Source organism: Ursus maritimus, unplaced genomic scaffold (genome assembly GCF_017311325.1).
Source record: "Ursus maritimus isolate PB19 unplaced genomic scaffold, ASM1731132v1 scaffold_10, whole genome shotgun sequence".
Taxonomy (NCBI): domain Eukaryota; kingdom Metazoa; phylum Chordata; class Mammalia; order Carnivora; family Ursidae; genus Ursus; species Ursus maritimus.
In genome coordinates this window covers 67,503,805-67,526,629 of record NW_024423344.1, presented here as the reverse complement: position 1 = coordinate 67,526,629, position 22,825 = coordinate 67,503,805, and the positions used below count along the sequence as shown (strand labels likewise).

The 22,825-nt window shown below is 42.3% G+C and overlaps 1 protein-coding gene across 6 annotated transcripts in view; it reads left to right on the top strand.

Moving 5' to 3' along the window:
* The window catches only part of DOCK9 (dedicator of cytokinesis 9), a 178,096-nt gene extending 160,965 nt beyond the window's left edge, over positions 1-17,131 (top strand). For all 6 annotated transcript variants that reach the window (XM_040624053.1, XM_040624047.1, XM_008685005.2 and 3 more), the window contains 6 exons: positions 99-245; positions 4,402-4,612; positions 9,828-10,018; positions 13,181-13,281; positions 13,417-13,555; positions 15,533-17,131. In XM_040624053.1, the coding sequence (XP_040479987.1) occupies positions 99-245; positions 4,402-4,612; positions 9,828-10,018; positions 13,181-13,281; positions 13,417-13,555; positions 15,533-15,655 (912 nt within the window). In that variant the 3' untranslated portion in view covers positions 15,656-17,131. The remainder of the gene's footprint in view (positions 1-98; positions 246-4,401; positions 4,613-9,827; positions 10,019-13,180; positions 13,282-13,416; positions 13,556-15,532) is intronic.
* Positions 17,132-22,825: the final 5,694 nt, after the last annotated feature.

Sequence of the window (22,825 nt, the reverse complement as noted above, 5' to 3'; positions counted from 1 at the left end):
TTTTTTTTTTTTTTTAACCCTTAACACAAGAATCCTTCCTGGGTGGTAAACCTGGGGCTTGTAGTTGGGAATAGCTCTAATTGTGCTTTATGTCACAGGGATTCTTTGAAGATGAAGATGGGAAAGAGTACATTTACAAAGAACCCAAACTCACGCCTCTGTCAGAAATTTCCCAGAGACTCCTTAAACTTTACTCAGATAAATTTGGTTCGGAAAATGTCAAAATGATACAGGATTCTGGCAAGGTATGACCATGTTTGGAAATATTTTATAGCAATATAATACTGTATTGATTGATTATGTATGGTTGGTCATAGGTATTCATAAATGTATATAGAGGGAAAAACAGGAAAAATTAAGAATGATTGGCCTTGAGTAGCAAGTGTAATTTTTTTCTTCTTGACACCTTTCTGTGCTTTCCGAAGTCCTTCATTAAGTAAAGATTTCATAATTTTTAAAAGATATTCTTTTATGGGACACCTGGGTGGCGCAGTCAGTTAAGCATCTGCCTTCGGCTCAGGTTATGATCCTAGGGTCCTGGGTTCGAGTACTGCATTTGGGCTCCTTGCTCGGCAGGGAGCCCGCTTCTCCCTCTACCTGCCACTCCCCCTGCTTGTGCTCGCTCTCTCTCTCCCTCTGACAAATAAATAAATGAAATCTTTAAAAGAAAAAAAGACATTCTTTTACAAAGTAACATCTGAAAGGATATACCATTTTCAGTATGATGATGGACAGATGGACAGGCTGACGGACAGACCAAGGAAGGAACTAACCAGCCAGCACGTTTGTAGAAATGAGATCTACTTTCTGTTTAGAGAGGCTGCCCTCTGCCGTATTGCTCTTATGAAGACCTTTTCTGAAACTACACATTTCTACTGTATATTTATGTGTTCCACTGTCCTCAGGGTATCTCCAGGAAGTTGGGTATCCCTTTGCTTCCTGAAATTCAGGCCGAGATAGAGCTCCCATTTTTTGCATTAAAAATGTCCTCCTGCTGACTAAAAAGTCAAATAAATGAATAAACAAACAAAAAGCAGAATCAGACCTATAAATACAGGGAACAAACTGGATGGTTACCAGAAGGGAAGGGAGTGGAGGGATGGACAAGATGGCTGAAGGTAAGTAGGAGATGCGGGCTTCCAGTTAGAGGCACAGCATAAGGGATACAGTCAGTGATGTGGTAATAGTGTCGTATGGTGACAGATGGCAGCTGCATTTGTGGTGAGCAGAGCATAATGTATAGAGACGTTGAATCACGATGTTGTACACCCAAAAGCAAGTTATACGTCAATTTAAAAATAATAAAAATTGGGGTGCCTGGGTAGCTCAGTCAGTTAGGCATATGACTCTTGGTTTCAGTTCAGGTCATGATATCATGGGTCATGGGATCGAGCCCTTTGTGGGGCTTCGCAGTCAGTGGGGAATTGGCTTGAAGATTTTCTCCCTCTGCCCCTCCCCCTGGCTCATGCACGCACACACTCTCTCTAGAATAAATAAATCTTTTAAAAAAATAAAATTAAAATAATATAAATAAATAATATGAGGCAAACAAAAATGTCCTCCTGCTCAATTTCCAGCAGTGATAAACTCTACATCCTTCTAAGTTCACCCTTTTGAAGAATCCCTAGTTCATTTTCCATCCTAAGCCCTGCTTTAGAATGCCTAGTCTCTGAAATCTGTTTTCTTGAGGCCCTTTTTTCTCCAGGGAAGAGTCTTCCAGTTTCCTGCCCAAGTGGTAGAAAGGGGACAAGGAAGCAGGTAATTCTGGTTCTGGATGCAAGACATGAGCAAGGGTTGAAGGTCCCATGTTTGGCCTGCAAGCTTTGACCTGCTCACCCTGTATTCAGCTCTGTACCTTCGCCCCTGCTTTCTGCTGAGACTGGTAAACCCACTTAGACTTTTTCTAGACCGTTTCTCTAAGGAGCAACCTCTTCTGTCTTGTGGGGCGGGGACTAGGGAAGGGAATCTGGAGTTTGGCCACTCCAAATAGACTTTGGCCATGCGCCCCGGTTTCCACCTTATACTTCCCCCAGTCACCCTAATCCTATTGCTGGTCCTCTGTGGACATCAGTCCATTCAGGCTTTTGTAACAAATACCAGAGACTGGGCAGCTTATAAACAAAAGAAATTTCTCATAGTTGTGGCAGTTGGGAAGTCCAAGATAAGGTGCCAGTAGATTCTGTGCCTGGTGAGGTCCCCCTTCCTGGTTCACAGATGACCATCTCCTCACATGTTGGAAGGGGTGAGGGAACTCTGTGGGGCCCCTATATAAGGGCATGAATCCCATTCATGGGGCTTCACTCTCATGACCTGATCACCTCCCACCTCTCAGTACCATCACACTGGAGGTTAAGATTTCACCCTGAGACGTTCAGTCTATAGCAGCAGGCTTCTGAGAGGTGCTCTGACTCACTGATTACCCGTCTCTGTGGGAACTTAGACTAGAACACCTGTCATCACTGGGTACTGTTTTCCTCAGAACTCTTCCTTGTCCCACCTGTGTGGGAAAACGGTGTCTCTATCAAGTTGGGTAGCACACCTCCATGCAAACGCCTTCTAGAAATTCAGTAAACGCTCTCACCCACTACTGTCTTCTCTCCTCTTTCCTTGGTCCTCACGAGTTAATTCTGTACTGCATTTTAACAGTTCCATGAAGGAAAAGGGATAAACACACATTGTTGGTCTGTTTTTAACCAGAAACCTCAACACGACCTTATGAAGATCTCCTTTTTTCTTAGACCAAATTACTCACGTCTGATTGGCTTTTTTTCTCTGAAACCGAAACCTTTGTCTGGGTCAAGTTGTGGCTTTAACATTATATCCTCTTCTCAGGGCTCTCGTGCATTCTTCTGCCCCCAAACACCAGTCCTCTGCTCCTCCTGCTGTTACGTACGTACAACTTTGGAAATAAAGACTAGGGAAATACCCCTGAAAAAATAGGCAAGCATGTGCATTTCCACTGCTTTTAAATTGTTTCTGCTAAGGAGAGTTACATTTCATAGGTTTGAGTACAGTTACAGTGATTGGCCAGATGGCTGTTTCTAAAATAGAAGTAATAACTCATGACTTTTTGTATTTTCTTAAATTCCAAAGTTTTAGGCACGTTCATATCTATTTTTCATTTTTCTTCACGCATATCCCTGTTGAGAGGACAGTGGTGCCTGATAACTTGAGACCAGCAAAACCTTCTTGGCCTCATTTGTTTGTTGGCCCCAGTTCCAGATTTGTCTCCAAATTCTCTGCAAACCCCCTTTTATTGCTCTACAAGCTTTAAATACGATTCACATGTGCAAAATTGATTTGTGTCCCTAATAAATTAGCTGTTGTGCTTGTATGGGAAATGCCTGTGTTTCATGTTCCGGCCCATCACAGATGTTAGCAGTGCAGTTTTAAAAGCATCTATCTGCTGAGTTAATCAGGAGCTAAACTTACAGTTAATTGAGTCTTAGCTTAGTCTGTATCTGTATTAAATTAATTTATCCACATCTGTTTACATCTAATCTGTCTACAGATTAATTATAATTTGAGGTTCTAGGTGTTAAACATTATTAATAAATAAACACTTTTTTCCCTCTAAGCCAAATATGTAAAAATACAGTTTGGGGACCCAGCAGAAAAATCCACACAGGGAGTCATTCAGCAAAAAAACCTAGCATGATGTCTTAAAAACATTCAATGTCATGAAAAAAAAAAATGGAGAATTCTCGATTAAATATGATCATTGATTAGATTCTGGTTCAAACACAACCACATTTGAGAAACTTTAATGGATGGGGCACTGAGTGATATTATGGAATTAAGTTAATTTTATTAAGTATAATATATTCTGGTCATGGAGAGGAATGTCATCATGTTTAGGAGATGTTGGCTGAAGTGGCATGATGGATACCACTTTGAAATGGTTCAGCTAAAAAAAATGTCTGTATATGTAAGTGTACATCCACATATGTGTATATGCATGTGTGTATTGAAACAGAGCATTAGCAATTGTTCTAAGTGGTGGGTATGTGGCTGTTTGTTGTGCTGTTTCAACTTTTCTAAATTTTTCCAAATCTTTATTTATTTTAAAAGATTTTCTTTATTTGAGAGTGAGAGAGAGCACATGCGGATGTGTGAGAACAGGGAGGGGCAGGGGGAGAAGGACAAGCAGACTCCCTGCTAAGTAGGGTGAAGTGGAGCCGACCAGGGGAGGGGTTGGAGGGGTTGTAGCAAGAGGGCTTGATCCCACAACCCTAAGATCATGACCTGAGCCCAAGTCAAGAGTCAGACGCTTCACCGACTGAGCCACCCAGGCGCCCCTCCAAATCTTTTATTGATGAAAAGTGGAAAGACAAGCTTAGGGAATCTTGGAAAGAGTCCTTCAAATAGCACCAATCTCCCATTTTGTTTATTCATTTAAAGGTCAACCCTAAGGATCTGGATTCCAAGTATGCATACATCCAGGTGACTCATGTGATTCCATTTTTTGATGAGAAAGAATTGCAAGAAAGGAAGACGGAGTTTGAGAGATCTCATAACATTCGCCGCTTCATGTTTGAAATGCCCTTCACTCAGACTGGGAAGAGGCAGGGCGGGGTTGAGGAGCAGTGCAAACGGCGCACCATACTGACAGGTACAGTTCCCCGCTTCTTCCTTGAAGATCACGTCCAGACGTTAGCCCAGACACCAGGATAAAGAGCTCTCCAGAAGGGATCCAGAAGCTTCTAGAATGAAGGGCCCTTGGAGCTTCATTAACTTTCTCCACATGTCCATTTCAGTTTAACATTTATCTAATGCTTACTTTGGAATACCCCTGACATTTTTCTACTTATATGTTAGCATTTCCTTTTTCTACTAGACCAGAAGTTCATATCCAGAGTCAAGTCACTGACCCTTTTTAGAATCTGATCAAAACTGTGGGCTTCTATCTCCTCAGAGTGCATTTGCACACAAATTCAGGTGATTTACAGACTCCTGAAACCCATGTGGACCCGTATCTAGGCCTGTCTAGGCCCAGGACCCCAAGAGCCCCGGCACACGAGTTCCAGGTCTCCCTCACAGGAAGGGACCCCTTATGTATCTTTATCACACAGGTCCCAGCATGAACCTGCTCAGGGATTTTAGGCTGCGTGAATAAATGGGATATGAGGCTGGAGCTCTTCCTCCTCATCTCTCAGATGACCAACCTCAGCTTGAATACCTCCTCTGCCAGGAAGCTCACTGCATTCAGAGGTTATCCATTGAGCTGTGACTGAGTTTTAATAGATTCTTTGATACTGTGTAGCCATCGATAACCCATTCTCAGAAATGTGTTTTGCATCATTTCCCAGTTCCTGACAGTGCAGAGTCATCTTGGGAGTCATTTTTACCTTCTTTGGGGGAGCTTGACCCATCCGCTCTTGGGTTAGGGTCACCAGCATGACTGGGATAACCTAAAAGAGAAGACTTCCTTGACTTTAAAAAAAATCAGTGAGGAGGCCTGCTCAGAAAGCCCGGTGTGTCTACATCCACTGTTTCAAAGAGTGATCATTAAGCCAAACTAGGAAGGTGCCCATTGCTTGTCCTGAAGTCGATGTTGCTGCGTGTTCTGCCTGGCCACTAATATGGAACCCTGTAATGACGAGTGGAAGGAGAACCATTAAGATGCCGCATTTCACGTGGGGCTCCGCTCTCTCCACTGAATTGGACACTTTCAATGGGTGAATTTGTATCTCAGTAGATCTATTACCAAAGAAAGACTATGACTCATTGTAAAATAGCTCAGAACAGCATATTACAGAGATTTCTTTACCCTTCCTAGAAAGGAACGGAGAGAAAAGTTCAAATAAAAAAATAAAAAGCCTACATTCTTAAAGAGCCCCTACTCTTGCTTTTAGAGTAGAGATGACATGTAAAACACAAACAACATTGTCCTCGACAGTGGTAGCCCCTCCCCAGATGTGAATTGTTTTTCCTAATGGACACAGTAGCAAAGTCTTCTTATTAGACAAGAGAACTCCATTTCTAGGTGGAGTCACTGTACTAGCTTACGGTATTTATCTCCCTAGCTGTCATGACTTTAAATCAGTGCTTATCACACTGATCCTGGGTCTGCAGCATCAGCATCACCTGGGAACCTTAGCAGAAACGCAGATTCTTGGGCCCCACCCAGCCCTACTGGATCAGAAACTCTGGGTGTGGGGCTTGTGTTGAAAAGGCCCCAGGTTGATTCTGGTGCCGTTTCAGTTTGAGCGCTGCTGCTTTAAATAAACCAAGTTCACTGATGAGTCAGGGTCAGGATTTTTTATTAGAATGAGTCCACTCGGGTAGCATTACTGATCCATAAACAGTTATTACCATAGGGTGTTTTCTGGCCAGAGGCCCTTCAGGGTTACAGTTTACTATTTGGTCACAGAACTATTTTTGATTAGCTAAACAACAAGAGCCAAGCTCCCTGCCTGCCAGAACAGAGGAGACAGAGTATCACCACTGCAGAGAGAGGTGGAGGAGCCCCCCAGGTTGTCGGCTCAGCTGAGGCTGAGAACGTGTGGGTGGAATAGAGCCCAGGCCTGGGTCCTGCAGACCTGGGTCAGTATCAACTGTGTGATCTTGGGCAAATCCTTTACCCTCTCCCTATGCCTTAGTTTCCTCATCTGTAAAATGAGGATTACACTATCCATCTTGTGTTAAAGAACTTTGTAAATTATACCCAGGAGGGGAAAGAATATACTTTATTTTGCTGGATTATGCTGGATCTTATCCACCATTGAGCCCCTTGCCTTTTGAGGTTGACAGAGGGGATGACTGTACAACAAAATACCAAAAAAAAAGTACAGTTTTTACCCTGAAAGATCTCAGAATATCAAAAGCATAGTTATTGGGCAGCATAAAGATTTAGAGAACAGGTTGTAAAAATGCTACTAAAAACACATAAGCTCGGGGCGCCTGGGTGGCTGAGTCAGTTGAGCATCCAACTCTTGATTTCGGCTTAGGTCATGACCTGAGGGTTATGATATGGAGCCCTACGTCACGCTCCACGCTCAGCAGAGAGTCTGCTTGGGATTCTCCCTCTCCCTCTGCCTCTCCCCCCCGCCTTGTGCAAGCTTGACATACATACATATATACATGCATACATACATACATACGTAAGTAAATAAGTAAACAAATAAAATTTTTAAAAAATCCTTAGAAGCACATAGGCTCTATATCAACCCTCAGTTAAAGATACACAGACCAGGATATTCCAAAGACTTTGAACTTGAGAGTTTTCCCTTATGTTATTAATCCTTTAGGTTCTTCTTCCATTGCTTTGCCTCAAACCAGACCTTTGACCGTCCAGGTCGTGGGGGAGCCTTGGCCCTCCCTGCCCTCTGAACCCGGCAAAGGCTCACTTCCCTGGATAGGTCAGTCAGTTCGCTGTAGTTGTGGGATCATTTGGAAAACCTAGTGATCACCCTGCAGGCCCCTTTGCTGTAAATTTCTGAGCCTGCCTCCCAACTTGACCTCCTTCTGTAGAACTCCTGCTGTGGAGATTCTTCCCAATCACTATTCCAGAGTCTTCCAAATCCTGCCAAGACTTCCACTAGGGGCAGAAGTATTCTCCTGCTCTTCACGTTCTATTCAGTCTCACCAGACTGTACAGGCACCCATACCTCTCAGCCACCCCTTCCTTATCCTCCTGGAGGGGCTGCCCAGCACAAGGGCCGGACATTTTTTTAGTAACATGATGACTCACTGAGTCAGTCAACTAATTTTCCACCTTCCAGTCCACTTTGCTCTTTCATTTAACCACTTGGGCAGTAACACATTCATTAATTCAACAAATGTATGGAGCATTGGCAGTGTTCTAACCTGGCATAGTAACAAAACAGAGATCGCTGCATTTACCTTCTAGCAGAAGAAGACAGACAATAACCAGTAAATATAATGGTAAACATACCTGTGTTGGAAGTGAATGTGTGTTCTAGACAAAAGCAAAAGGAGATCAGACAGGTGGACTGGGGAGGGTTGCAGTTTAAATGGGGCAGCCCGGAGAGGCCTCACTGAGGAGGTGACACTTCAGTCCAGACTGGAAGGAGGTGAGGGGGTAGACCATGCAAACATCTGGAGGGAGAAGGAGCTGTCAGGGCCAAGGCCAATGGCAGGGGTGCTTGTACCCAGCACATTTCAGAGGATGACCAGCAGGCTGGCGTGGCCAGAGCTGAGTGGCTCTGAGGGAGAGGAAGAAAGATGGGGCCAGCAAAGAAGGCAGGGGGAGTCCCAGCTCATAGGGGCCTCGTGGGCTCAGGCACAGGCTCTGCGTTTTCTGTATCACCACACTCTCCTTTGCTCTTCTAAGTCTCAGGTTACCATCGTAAGACTCAGGACTTTCGTGCTGAGTGAAATCCGTGTAGTCCCTGGACCCCTCACAAACAGCCTTGAAATTAGTTTTTCTCTCGGAAACAGTGCACTGTTGCAACACAGCACTCAAAAATACTGTGCTTACACTAATCACGTGCGTTTGACATGGCTGTTAGCCTCATGAAACACTTCCACGGTACTTCGTACAAATCCACTGCAGTGACAGTCATCTGTAAAGCGCTTTCTGTCCACATCCAGCAATGCCCAGTTCTTGTCACACTATCAAAGAAGTGTTAGGTTCAAAGAGGATTTATCAATCCCAGTGCTGCCGTTCAAAAACTGTATCTATAAGGAATGCAAAAGAAATAGGAGACATAGACCTTTGGCCTTAGACTGATTTAAAAAAAAAAAAAAAAACCATTTAGGGACTAGAACAGGCCTATAAGGGTGTGACAGTTGAGGCTGCAGCAGGTTGAAGCCCTCCCGCTTTTCTAGACTCTGGATGGTCCATCCGAACTGTGTGCTACCTGGCGCTGGCCCTGTTTTCTCCTTTTGTCCTTTCTAAGTAAACTCTCCCCAGCCACTTACTAAATAGCAGTGATCCAAACCTAACATTCCCATCTTTCTTTTGCTTGTTAAAAAATAAAATAAGCTGATAAGCATATATATTCATGTCTATTCATAAGTATATGTTAAATAAAGATATTATAGATACTTATACATCATGCAGAGCAACAAGTCAGAAATGCGAAACAGACCCAGATTAGAACTGGCTGGTTTTCTGTTCATTTTTAAACCAACTCTTTGGTGTTGATAGGTTCAGATATCTTGTTATGATAAATGAAAACAATACTGATTGGCTTTTTGTAGAAAAAAGAGTATAAGAAAAATTAAATATTTTTATTTCTGTTTTTTATTCATTTATATTTCAAAATATCTTCATTATTAGTGTGACTTTAACAGTTTGTGAATTTCTGGTTCATAAAATACTTTGCTGGGAACTATATTCTTACTTGTTATTTTTCATGGATTTCTCTGGTTTGTGCAAACTCAAGCATGTGATTCAAGGTTGTATCGGGAAATGAATTTTCTCAAGGATATGTTTATGGAACGATTTTCTGGACTTAAAATCTGCTCTATGATATCTCAGAACTGGGTACTGTTCTCTGTATCTTCCAAGCCATCTTACACCTACTAGCTCTTTCAGATCTTGCAAATTCCAAGGAAGGTAAAGCATTTATGGTTAAGAAAATTGAGCAGGGAATGATAAAGTGATTTGTTCAAACACACACTTCTCACCTTAAAGGTTAACAAGGACCCAGCTGTCTTGACTTCACATGATACAGCCTGTGATTAAATATACGCAGTGATAAAGGAAGACAATACATTGGTTCCACAAAATACTGGCCTGTGCCTTTGGCAGGCTTTGGGTTCCTTTTCTATACAATGAGAATACTAAGTGCTTCTGCCTCAGTAACAGTAAAGACTGTGCAAGCTGTGGAATGATTCTGGGACTCATTCCTCCACAGCAATACACTGCTTCCCTTATGTGAAGAAGCGGATCCCCGTCATGTACCAGCACCACACTGACCTGAACCCGATCGAAGTGGCCATTGACGAGATGAGTAAGAAGGTGGCCGAGCTCCGGCAGCTGTGCTCCTCAGCCGAAGTGGACATGATCAAACTGCAGCTCAAACTGCAGGGCAGCGTGAGCGTTCAGGTGAGCCGAGCACCAGACAAAGCAAACCACAGGGCAACAGGTGCAAAGGCTCATCTGGACCTTGGTAAATTTCAAGTCCAGCCAAGTTGAGTGTAGCTCCCTAGCTTACCTGGTGATCCCATTTACCTTCCAGTGTCTTTGCAGTTTCTCCTGATACCAGAGGGGGGCGGTAGACTGAGGGCCCCCACCCGACCCCACTGGTAAGCGCGTTCACTGAGCTGTCTGCTAGGGACAGGAGACAGCTCTCCATGCTAACCTGTTTTTTCAGTTTGGGGAATTCTAGGGCCCTAACCAGAAGCGTCAAGACTCTTCTAAATATAAAGAAGTGTGGGTAGCTGTAGGTTTCCTTATAAAACTGTTGTTTTCTGGTTTCTATGAAAATTGTATCTGAAGAAGTACCTTCAGTTTCACTCTCTGAATGGTATGTTTTGATTAACAGAAATTCTTTATTTTAATATCACTCAATTAATTTTTCCTTAGTTGGTAGCATTTTTGTGTCCTCTGTAAGAACTTGGTTCTTAAATCTGTCTCAAAAATGTTCTGTGTTTCCTTCCTTTGTTTGGCATTCCTCTGTAGATCTGCAGTCCATCTAGAATTGACTTTTGTATGTGGTAACAGATAAAGGTCAAGATAACCATATAGCTATGCAAGCAATGTTCACCATTTATGGAAAAGACCATTTTTGATCTGAGTACTGATTATACATATATGTTCAGTTGTGAAAATTCAAGCTGTACCATATGCACCTTGTGGTTTGTATATCATACTTCAAAATAACTGGCTTTTATTTCTTTTATTTTTATTTTTTAAAGATTTTATTTTATTTGACAGAGATAGAGACAGCCAGCGAGAGAGGGAACACAAGCAGGGGGAGTGGGAGAGGAAGAAGCAGGCTCATAGCAGAAGAGCCTGATGTGGGGCTCAATCCCATAACGCCGGGATCACGCCCTGAGCCGAAGGCAGACGCTTAACCGCTGTGCCACCCAGGCGCCCCCAAAATAACTGGCTTTTAAAACGTATCTTACTTACATGATTTCCTAGGAAACTGGGAAATGTTAAATCACCTCCTTCCAGTGATTAGTATGCTTCTTGCTTTATTGATTTTTAAGTGTATATAAATAATTCTAGCATATATTTTACATCTAAACACACACACATATCCTTATATCTAATTCTTTTCTCTTTCAAAAAGGGTGCATTTATGAAAGTTGCATTTAGATTGTAATATCGAAGTTTTAGCGAGTTTTTTTGGTTCATTTTTTGGAATCAGTTCTTGTCACCTTTTTATCAAATCCACACTGGGTTGTTGCATAAGGTTTTCTAAATGTCCTTCACCACATAAATACTTACAGATATTTCAACCCCTTACCTCATGACCTGAAAGACTTAAGTACCAAAATAAGTTATCAAGTGAATATGATAAATATTCCAGCAACATGATTACATAATGGGGTCAGAGGCCACAATTTTCTGCAGCTAAAAAACAAAACCACTCAGTAACATAGCCTGGGAACATCCAGCCTCTATCAAAACACCAGCGGAGGGGTGTGGGCACCAGTAAAGGGTGTGGCTGGACAGACTGAGCTTTCTAAAGGGCAAAATATGTGCCCTGCCATTTGACAATGGCCTTAGAGTTCTATAAATACCCAATAATCGGGGCGCCTGGGTGGCGCAGTCAGTTGAGTGTCTGACTCCTGGTTTCGGCTCAGGTCACGATCTCAGGGTCTTGAGATCGAGCCCCACGTCAGGCTCTGCTGCGCTCTATTGGGAGTCTGCTTGAGTTTCTCTTTCCCTCTTCCTCTGCCCCTCCCACCGCATTCTTTTTCTCTCTCTCTCTCTCTCAAATAAATAAATAAATCTTTAAAAAATATACAAATGCCCGATCATCTTAAAAAGCAAAGATCATCATTCCGTGATGAGATTTTTATACATGTGTGCCCACCAAGATAACAACAGAGTTGCAGCCAGAGAGAAATTAACTTTACCATTTTATTTCTGTAATTCTTTCACCAAGAGCCTCGGTGGGGTTGCTCTTATGTAGGACAGAGCCATAAGGGAGGCTGTGTGACTCTGTACCCCAAGATATGGCTTTGTTAGACCTTATGAAGTCTTATCAGCTTCCCTCCTTATATATCCTTAAAATTGAGTAGATTTGTCATTTTGGATAACCGGTCATTTGGGTCATGTCCAGTCCTTAACATATTTCCCCACACACTAGTGTGATGACACCTGAAGTCGTCACCAAAGGTTAGCCAGCTGTTCCTGTCTCAGAGGGCCCAGTTCCCACCATTGTGGCCCTCTGGTTCTCCCCACTTCTGGTTCTCCTGCCATTACTGCACAAGTCCTGCCCACCATGGATTAGAACTGCAGCCCAGCTCCTTCACCAACAGTGACAGAGCAGACAGACAGCCCTCCCTACTTAGTTACCTTCCGAGCCCACCAGACCTCCCAGGAAAAATGCTGCAGTAATCACGTGGTCAAGTTGTTTCTCATGCTGTCTCAGAGGCCTGGGACTTTCTCCTTCCCACCCAGTGGGTCTAACCTTCTTGCTCTCCACATTCCCATGTATCCTGACTACTCAACTTCACAGAACTCTTCTTGGCTAATTGAGAGATTCAGGGTTCTGGTTTACTCCCCCTGTTGCTAAATGCCCCTAATCTTTGGCATTCCAGCACACTTCGTAAAGGTAGCAAGTCTGTTTGCTCATGGCAGTCCACAGAGTTCAAGGAGGTGAATAGTTGGTTTTTCAAAACTGGCCAGTATACTATACTCTTCAGTTTTTCACTCAACTCACCAGATGGACCTGAGTTCAGTGTAGAGTAGCACAAATACCAAGGTGGAAGACTTGGGCTCTGATCATAGGTGTTTTACTTACTGGATGTTCAACCTTGAACAGATGGTTCCATTTTCCAAATTTCGCTTCTTCCTTCATAAAATGAGCCATCATCTCAAGTGCCCTGATGATGTCTGCATTGATAAAATCAAATGACAGATAGCAACGTAAGCTTTATTCGTGGTTTCCTCTTTTGGGCTGTCAGTTCCTGGAGGGCAGGGGTCATGACTAACTCAAACAGCATTTTTAGAACCTGCCAACTGAAACCAAATCAATGATAATGGTCATTTTTATTATAACATAATATAAAATCTTTGTTCTTTGTCTAGGTCAACGCAGGCCCACTAGCATATGCCCGAGCTTTCTTAGATGACACAAACACAAAAAGATACCCTGACAACAAAGTGAAGTTGCTTAAAGAAGTTTTCAGGTAAAGCACACTGGAAATGTCTTTCTCTCTTCAAGTATCAGTCACTTCTGCGCTCATTCAAGAAAGAGATACTACCAGTTGGACTCACTCTTTGTCCTCAACATGTCTTTATTTCCCTTTCTCACACCATTTTAGGCAATTTGTGGAAGCTTGCGGTCAAGCCTTAGCAGTGAATGAGCGTCTGATCAAAGAGGACCAGTTAGAGTACCAGGAAGAAATGAAGGCCAACTACAGGGAGATGGCGAAAGAGCTCTCTGAAATCATGCATGAGCAGGTAGGTGCCGTGCCGGGGCTCTCATTCTGAGCAAGCACGTGTTAGTTGGGTTCTCAAATACACCTGTGATGGCCTAAACCTTTTAGAATTTTGATATCTGAAAAATAATGTAGCATGCTACAGGCTGCTACTTCCTGAATACAGTTTACTTGGGGAACGGCTAGCAACTCTCCCACCTGATACCAGCCAATACGACCAGAGGAGAGCAGCACCCACCTCCCTTTTGTCACTCTCAGAGGTGGCCGTGGTGCGAAGCTCTGTCCCTCCCCATCCAAATCTAGTTCAAAACAAAACAGAACTCACACAAGAAATACCCATATTGTTCCTAAAAATTTTTTTATTCACCCAATCCTTTGAAAGACCAGGATTTCCCAGCCTAGTTTAAGGAATTTTCTGTTGCATTAAATGTCTTTCACGACTTAAAAAAATAGAGTTGTTCAGTTTTGGGCTATTTACCACTGACCTGGGTGCCCCAGTAGATTCTTCATGGCCACTCCCCATCGTCATGGGCATATTTCCCGATTACACTGCTACGATCACCTTCCTGTAGGATTACGTATGTGGGCTCAGTAGTCAGGGGACAGCTGGCTGGGCAGCCAAGGAATGTCAGAGAGCAGCTGCCGGAGTACTGCTTCTCAGGGGTCCGTTCTCCACCAAGCACAGTGATGACGTCCGAGTCATGGTGCCGGTCTTCATCATTAATGTTAGCGCCTCCATCGTCTGTAATGACTTTTGTCTGTTCCCTACGTCATGGTCCTTCAGTCTTGCAAATGGAAGCCAGGCCCGACTTGTGTCAATTAACATATCACATGATGGTCTAGTTAGGACATTTCTGTCATGGGAAACTAACTTAAATGTCTAAGCTCTCACTTGTTTGCTTTTTTTCTTCCTCCATGCTGACACAATCAGATGGGATGGTAATGTCATTTTTCAATTTTATTTTTCTGAAACCTCGATAGACTGCCTCACATAAAGTTAGGACTGTGTTTGAACAACTGCAGACGTTGGCATGAGGACAGTGTGTGTGCAAAGGGAGGAGGCACCCTCTTCTGGACCTTTAGAAAAGTAGAAAAAAGTGGAAATGATGAAAGAAAGAAATGTGTGAATAATTAAGCAGAAAGGGATGGTCTCATGGAAACAAGTTTTCGGAGAAAGCTCGAGGTCTTTTCCACAGAGCTTGCAGATTCCTGTATGACAGTTTGATCAGTGGGTGTCAGCATTTGGCACTAGAAGAGATGAAGGGAGGAAGAACTTATGGACTGATAATGTTGAAGTAAACTCCCGTGTTATTTGGACATTTAACATAGGGCTGTGCTCTAAGAAACTGCACCTTGAACTTGCCATTATCTCAGCAACTGTGAAGATTAAACTCTTTTGAACACTTAAGAAAAAAAGGGTTACAACCTGGAGTAGACCTGCTTTGGGCTTTTAGGGGAGCCTCCGAATGTATATGTTCTTCTCAGTTGCCATCTGGCAGTAGGTCAAGTCTCGCCCTTAGAATTCTCCCCTGCATTACCGAGTGTGAAGAGAGACTTGTTCGGAGTCAGAGGGGCAGCTGCTGTCTCCTTCCCAGGATGGAAATCCATAAGGCCCTGAGAAAAGGAGCCAGTAGAGAAACAGAGATGCTCAGGATTCATTTTTTTAGAAGACTTTTCCAAGGGACAGGACTAGGTCGTGTCCCTGCCAACTACGTGTAAGATAGGCTTCACCGCCTTATAATCTGGTGAGTCTAGAAGGCTCCATTCACTGATCTGTAAAGGAAACAAAAGCTGTTGTGCTTGACTTTCTCCTTGTAATCCTGATCTCAAAAAAGCCATTTGCTAGTTGAGCTGACACAATCCCTTTGCAAACCGCCAAAGCCAAGCTCCCTGAGCACACCATCATTCAGGGGAACAGTGACCATTGGGTGATAAATGTCATTGAGAAACGTCATTAGGGGCATGACACTTGGGTAATGTTGTGTTTCTGTGCCTCAAGATTTGCCCGCTGGAGGAGAAGACGAGCGTTTTACCGAATTCCCTTCACATCTTCAATGCCATCAGTGGGACTCCAACAAGCACCATGGTCCACGGGATGACCAGCTCGTCCTCAGTTGTGTGATTTTGCCTCATGGGCCGCCTGTGGGGACTTGCTTTGTCATTTGCAAACTCAGGATGATTTCCAAAGCTAATCACTGGGCTCATGCAAGACATGGGGAAGACCGAGCACAAGGAGAAGTGAAGGGGAATGGGAGAGAAAGGGAATAAAGAACTGTGTTATTTCGTAGCAGATTTTCTAGAGGAGTCATAAGAGGGTACACATATTTTTTTAAGTCTTGCTGGCAATATTCAAAATTTTCATTCTGTCTTAACAGAGGTATGTGGTGGACTCTCTTAAGCTGGAGTGAAATTTTATCCTTCCTTACAGAGTAGTATGAAAATAAACGGCCTAGAGAAAACAAGTGTTCTGGAATGTACATAGCAGGGACAGTAGCACTGAAATCGAGGCTAGAGAAACTTCCGCCTCTAGGCTAAGCTGGAAAATCTTGAAAATATTTTTTTTTTTCCTGTGGCACATTCAGGTTGAATACAAGAACTATTTTTGTGACTAGTTTTTGATGACCTAAGGGAACTGACCATTGTAACTTTTGTACCAGTGAGCCAGGAGGTTTAGTGCTTTTATACTCATCTACTAGCGTTTAGAAAAAATATGAAAGCTTAAGAAACTATGTGAGCTTAAAACTAGTCAAGCAGTTTAGAACCAAAGGCCTCTATTAATAAACAAAACTATGCTAAAGATTTACAAGTAGTACAGTATATTGTGATGTACATAGTTTGTTCATACAGTCTCCGCCTTCTGTACATACGTGTATTACGTTTCTACATTTTTAATACTCCTCACATCAGCTTCTGCATTCAGTTCAGTTGTGACAAACTTGTGCCGCTCGTAGTAGATACAATACCCTTGACTTCCCTGTTTTATCCTTGTACATAAAAAAGTGCAATATGGAGATGTACACAGTCTTTGCTCTGTTAGGTTTATAAACTGTTTTAAAAAAATTTCATCCTTTTGCCAAAGTGGTGGAGTGTGTAATTGGTAAATCATAAATCCTGTGGTGAATAGTGGTGTAATTTAAAGCTTTCACCATGTTATATTTTCTTTTGAGACATTAATTTAGTAATTTTATATTTGGAAAAATAAAGGTTTTTAATTTTATTTAACTAGAATCTCTGCCCTGCTGTAATTAAACATTCTGTACCACATCTGTATTAAAAATAACATTGCTCATTTTCTGGTAGTGAATATTGGGTATTTATTATTTGGCAGTCCTAGGAGGGGCAGGATATTGGAGTCCTTGGGGGTGAAATAACATGGCATGTGAACTTTGCTTTAAAATACTTGAGAAGAAAGAAAGAGGATAGGTAGATGAAACAAGATTGACAAATGTTGGGAATTGTTGAAGCTGAGGTTGGGTACATGGGGAATCCTTATACTGTTTTGTCTGCCCCTGTGTATGTTTCCGTGATACAGATTTCAGGAGGCAGGTCTAGCTATCAGATCTGCCAGAGGATTTGCATAAATGCACTGTTGCCCCATCGTCTGGCTCTGAATTCTTCTAGTTGTTGCTAAATACGCACAGATACCCTGTTGCCTCTGGCTTTTCCTCTTCAACTCGATCGAGCGTTCCATCTTTATCAGCTTCCTTGCTTGCTTTTGAGATGAATACTCGGAGACAAGATGGTCATTGATCCCAGCAATGCATTGGCAGCCATGTGTGCACACACGCTCCGCGACCCACGTCGTCACAAAGAAAACCAGATCAAGTGACAGCTCTCGTTGCAGGTGCTGGTCCTGCCTCTGGGGTGCCCAGCAACTGGCAGGTGAGTTCATTGTCACCCAGCCCCATATAGTTGCGGTGATGAAAGGAAGAGGAGTCTTTCCGCAAGAAATAAAATAGCTGCTTTTCCTACTTGAAGGGTTTTAAAGGCTGTTTTTTTTACATAACCAGTTGAGGAAAGAAAATGTGCTTGAATGCCCAGATGCCAAGGTTCTTCTGGCATCTTTGAAACATTCTCAGTCAGTGGTAAGGCTGTATTTTACAGGTGGAAACAAAGTCATGAAGAAGAGAGGGTGCAGCATGATGGCAACTCACCAGAGTCTACAGCCCATCGATTAGTGGATCCAGATTTAGGGCTTAAAAAAATTCTCTACGTAGATTTGCCCCGAGTCTCTGACCTCCCCAGCGCCGTGTGATAAACCTTGACTCTAACATCAGCAGGAATGGATATAACAGTTTGTCTCCTTTGTCACTGAGCTGGATTTCCTGGTCATAAATGCCTCATTTAGAAACCATAAAATTCAAATCACCGTGTAGTAAGATAAATAGAAGTCTGGAAAGTGCTAACTTGCTATCTCTTTATTAAACTTGAAGAGTGATTTGTACAGATGCCATGTCAGATATGACTCAGCTTGGAAGGTGACCAGCCCTCATTTATTACAGCAGTGGAGAAAGGAGCCATCTCCTCATGCAGACATCTACTATTGACCCTGCAACAAAGCACATTCGTACCCAACTAAAAATCTCATTTAGTTTATGTATAAAAGTTTTATTTTGGTATAAAGTTACACAGTAAAGTAGCAGCTTATTGGGGAAATTTTATAATCTTCAAAAATCTTTGCTGCTATTTTTTAGTACTTTTTTTAGTGTTTCCCATGGATCTTTCCTTTTTTTATTGACATGAAATATACATATAAAATGTACCATTTTAATTATTTTTAAGGGTTCAGTTCAGTGGCATTAAGTACAGTGTCGGGCAGCCGTCACCACCATCCATGCACAGAACTTCAGCATCATCCCAAACAGAAACTCTGTGCCTGGTAAACAGTAACTCCTTATTCCCCCTCAGGAAAATTTTTTGAAGTAGCTTTGGAATTAAAACTATAGTTAGGGGAGCCTGGATGGCTTAATCTGTTAAGCGTCTGCCTTTGGCTCAGGTCATGATCTCCAGGTCCTGGGATCGAGCCCTCCCTTTGTCGGGCTCCCTGCTCAGTGGGGATTCTGCTTCTCCCTCTACCTCTGCCCCACCCCGGCTTGTGCACACTTTCTCTCTCTCTCAGTCTCAAATGAATAAATAAAATCTTAAAAAAAAAAAACAACTCTAGTTAGTATCTTATCAGGAATATTTGCTACCTGGGAAGTAACCAGCTCTAGGTACTACACGTAAGTAGAGCCAGCCCCTTGCATGGAGAAGGCTGCTGAGAATAGGGATGTAACTTGAAAGGTCTCTCCATAGGGACTTGCTTAACCATACGACGGAGTTACTCAGTATAGAAACTCCATTGATTAAAGCATTTAATTTCCATCAACAGGGAATCACTTGCATAAATTGTGGTACATTCACACAGTAGAGTACTATGTAGCTATAAAAAGGAATTAAGAATATCTCTGTACGCTGCTATGAAATGATTTTCAAAATAAGTAAAAACCACAAGACAGGGAAAAGTGAATTGTATGCTACCCATTATTTAACAAGGGAGGATATATACATAAGTAGATTATGTTTCTGTTTTTTTAGATGGAAAGGAAAACCAAAAAAAAAAAAAAAAAAGTTACAATTATTACCTGTAGTGGAAGAGAGAGAATGATATATAGGGGATACGGTTAGAAGATAGACCTATCCAAGTATAATTTGCTTTATAGATTTGGCTTTAGAACCATGTGAATATTTGCATAATTATTAAAATAATTTTTTAATTCTTAAAAATTAAAAGCAAAATGAATGACCATAACTATATATTAAATTGATGGCATAAACACAAAGGAATTATTTCAAATGACTTTAAGATACAAGAATTTCACTGTGCATTCCTAGTGGGATATACCCAAAGGACAAAAACGGTGGCAACTATATCAAAAACTAATGATATACTATACGTTGGCTAATTGAACATAATAATAATAAATTAATAATAATAATAAACCAGTCAAAAAAATAGTGGCAACAAATAAATGAATGACTGGCTAATAAACAAAAATCATTTCAGTAATTGCTCTGTTTGTGGAAGTGGTGTATTGCTTTTGTGAGATCTCAGATGCTTTTCTGAGACTCTTGTATGTTAATTGCTAGAGAAAGTGAGTAATCATGCTGGCATCATGGGGAACCAAGTTTTTGGCATAAGAGGAAAAAGTTGCATCTTTAAGACCAAAGAGGTTAAATTAAAGCTCTTTTATTCTGAATTTGATGTGAAAATACCAACTTGAATTCATGATGTATTTATCTTAAATGCAGACTTATTATACACTTATTTCCTAACTTGGTTTACAGAAAAGGCCTAAAAACAATGACCAAACCAGTAGCTAGTGAGTACCCCTGAATGCCCAAATTGTGGTCTCTAAATAGCTTTCCTCTCAAAGGATCCAGAGCTCCCTCAAAGAATGGCTGGTTCCAGATTTAGGGCAAAAAGAGTCCAAGATGAGTCTGGAGCATCTTTTCATACCAGACTTCCAGGGGACTGACAAAAACACCTGGGGCTCTGTCAAAAGAATGTAAAGAAGCTCGTTGAAGCTAGTAGCTAGACCTGAGGTAGACATCAACAAGAATAATAATAACAATGGATTGGAAATATATAATTAAATTTATGAGCTCATGATGATATTAGAAAAATTTAAAAAGGGAAAACTGGTGACTACTGAAGGAGTTAATGTCACCAAAGAAAGACAAAAGTACACACCCCACCTATGATGTAGTCTTGCCAAAAACTCTAACCTGAATCTAATGAAGTCTCTAAATCTAACCACCAACTCCCCCGGAAATACAGGGCACAGAAGAACATGTTAAGTGATACCAAAGGAAGTGCAGTCAGTAAAATCCAATTCTGCGGAAAGCTTTTAGGATAAACAACCTGGTTTCTTCAGTACGTTTTAAGAAAAAAAGAGATGGAGAGAAGACCTGTGTATTTAAAGAGATTCAGGGTTCTCTTGATATGGTAGATATGGTATATCTACTATATAAAGTACATAGACTTTTCCTATTCCTTCCTCTAAATACAACTAAAAATCTTAGATGTTAAATGCATTAAAAAAGAAGAAGGAGAAGAAGAAAGAAAAGAAAGAAGAAAGCAGAGGAACATGACTCTCTGAAAGGTACAGTGAAGAAAGCAGACCAGGTGGGACCTTGGGACCCAAAGAATGATACAGCGTTAAGTTCCCCAGTGTTGTTTTGCTTCCTATATCTCGTACTTGGAGCCAAAGAAAACAGCAACATGGAAACATCTACAGGCAGAGACAAGAGGACCAACACGACTTCGCACCCATTATGATGGCTATTACACCAAAAAAAAAAAAAATTGGTGAAGATGTGAAGAAGTTGGAACCCGTTTGCCTTGCTGGTGGGAATGTGAAATTGTGCAGCTGTTACGGAAAACAGTATGGTGGCTCCTCGAAACTTAAACATAGAATTACCATATAATCCCGCAATTCCACTTTTTGAGATACGCCCGAAAGAATTGAAAGTAGGGACTTGAGCAGATGTGTATCCATGGCCAGAGCAGCGTTGTTCACAACAGCTGGAAGGTGGAAGCAACTCAAGTGTCCACCAATGGATGAAGGAATAAACAAAATGAGATCTACATATACAACAGAGTATTATTCAGCCTTAAAAAGGAGGGAAATTCTGACACGTGCGACAGCAGGGACGAAACTTGAGGACATTGTGTTCAATGAAATAAGCCAAATACTCTATGATCCCACTTCTATGAGGTATCTAGAATGGTCAAATTCATGGAGACGGAAAGTAGACTGGGGGTTGCCAGGGGCTGAGGGGAGGAGGGGGGGATTAGTGTTTAACTGGTCCCGAGTTTCGATTGGGTAAGATGAAGATGTTGTGGAGATGGATAGTGGTGGTGGCTGCACAACAATGTGAATGTACGTAATACCACAGAACTGTAGGATTTAAAATGGTTAAAATGGTAACTTCTGTGTTATGCATAATTAACCACAATTTAAAAAGAAAAATAAACAACAGAAGCCTGCTCTGTCTAGCCAAAGGAAAAAGGAAAGGGCAGCCTACCGAGACAAATTTTAAAGATTTTATTTAGAGAGAGAGGGAGAGTGCCTACACACACACACGAGTAGGGGTAGGGGCAGAGGGAGTGGGAGAGAAAAAATCTCAAGCTGACTCTGCACTGAGCATGGAGCCCGGTGCGGGGCTTGATCTCAAGACCCTGAGATCATGACCTGAGCCGAAATCAAGAGTCGGATGCTTAACTGACTGAGCCACCCAGGCGCTCATACCAAGACAAATTTTTTAAGCAATAGTGGCTCTACACCAGCCAAAACCATAGAAAAACTGCAGCCCCACCCACACCCAACCAGCAATGGCTGAACGGGGAGCGAGCCTCAACAGCCCTGCCGGGGTGTCAGAAAAGGCCTGAAAGGAGCAAGGACTTTCTTCCGAGCTGGAGTGTCCGGGGGCACCAGTCGGGAGCCTAGACTTGATAGCAAAGCCATAATCCATAAAAGGACAAACTGATAAATTGAAGCTCATCAAAAGTAAAAACTTTTGCTCTGAGAGAATTCTGTTAAAAGGATGAAAGTACAGACTGGGAGAAAATACTTGCAAACCAGTATATCTGACAAAGGACTCCATCTAGAACATATAAAGAACACTCAAAACTCAAAAAAAAAAAAATCGAATGAGAACATGGGCAGAGACTTGAAACTTTTCCCTGTAAAGATACGCAAGGTGCAAATAAGCCCATGAAACAATGGTCCGCAGAATTAGCTGTTAGGGTAACTCAAATCAGAGCCCCAGTGAGAAATCACTGTGCCCTGTCAGAATGACTAAACTCAAGCATAGTGACAGCACCGGGTGCTGGTGAGCATGTGGAGAAACTGGATCGCTCGTAAATTGCTGGTGGGAAGGTAAAATGGTGCAGCCACTCTGCAAAAACAGCTTGGCAGCTTCTTAAGAAGCCAAGTAGGTAACTTGGCTTTTGACCCAGAAATTGCATTCTTGGGCGTCTGCCCCCGAGAAATGAAACCTTACACTTACACAAAAACCCGTGCACAAATGTTTATAGCAGCTTATGTGATAGCCCAAACCGGGGAACAGCCTGGATGCTCTTCGGGAGGCAGACAGGTCACTGGGTGATGGTGCATCTGGGCGGGGAGTGCCACCCAGCAGGGACATGGAACGAGATCCTGACATACACGCGGACTACCCAGGACTCTTGGGAATTATGCTGAGTGAAAAGAGCCCATGCTAAAGGTTACATGCAATAGGATTCCAT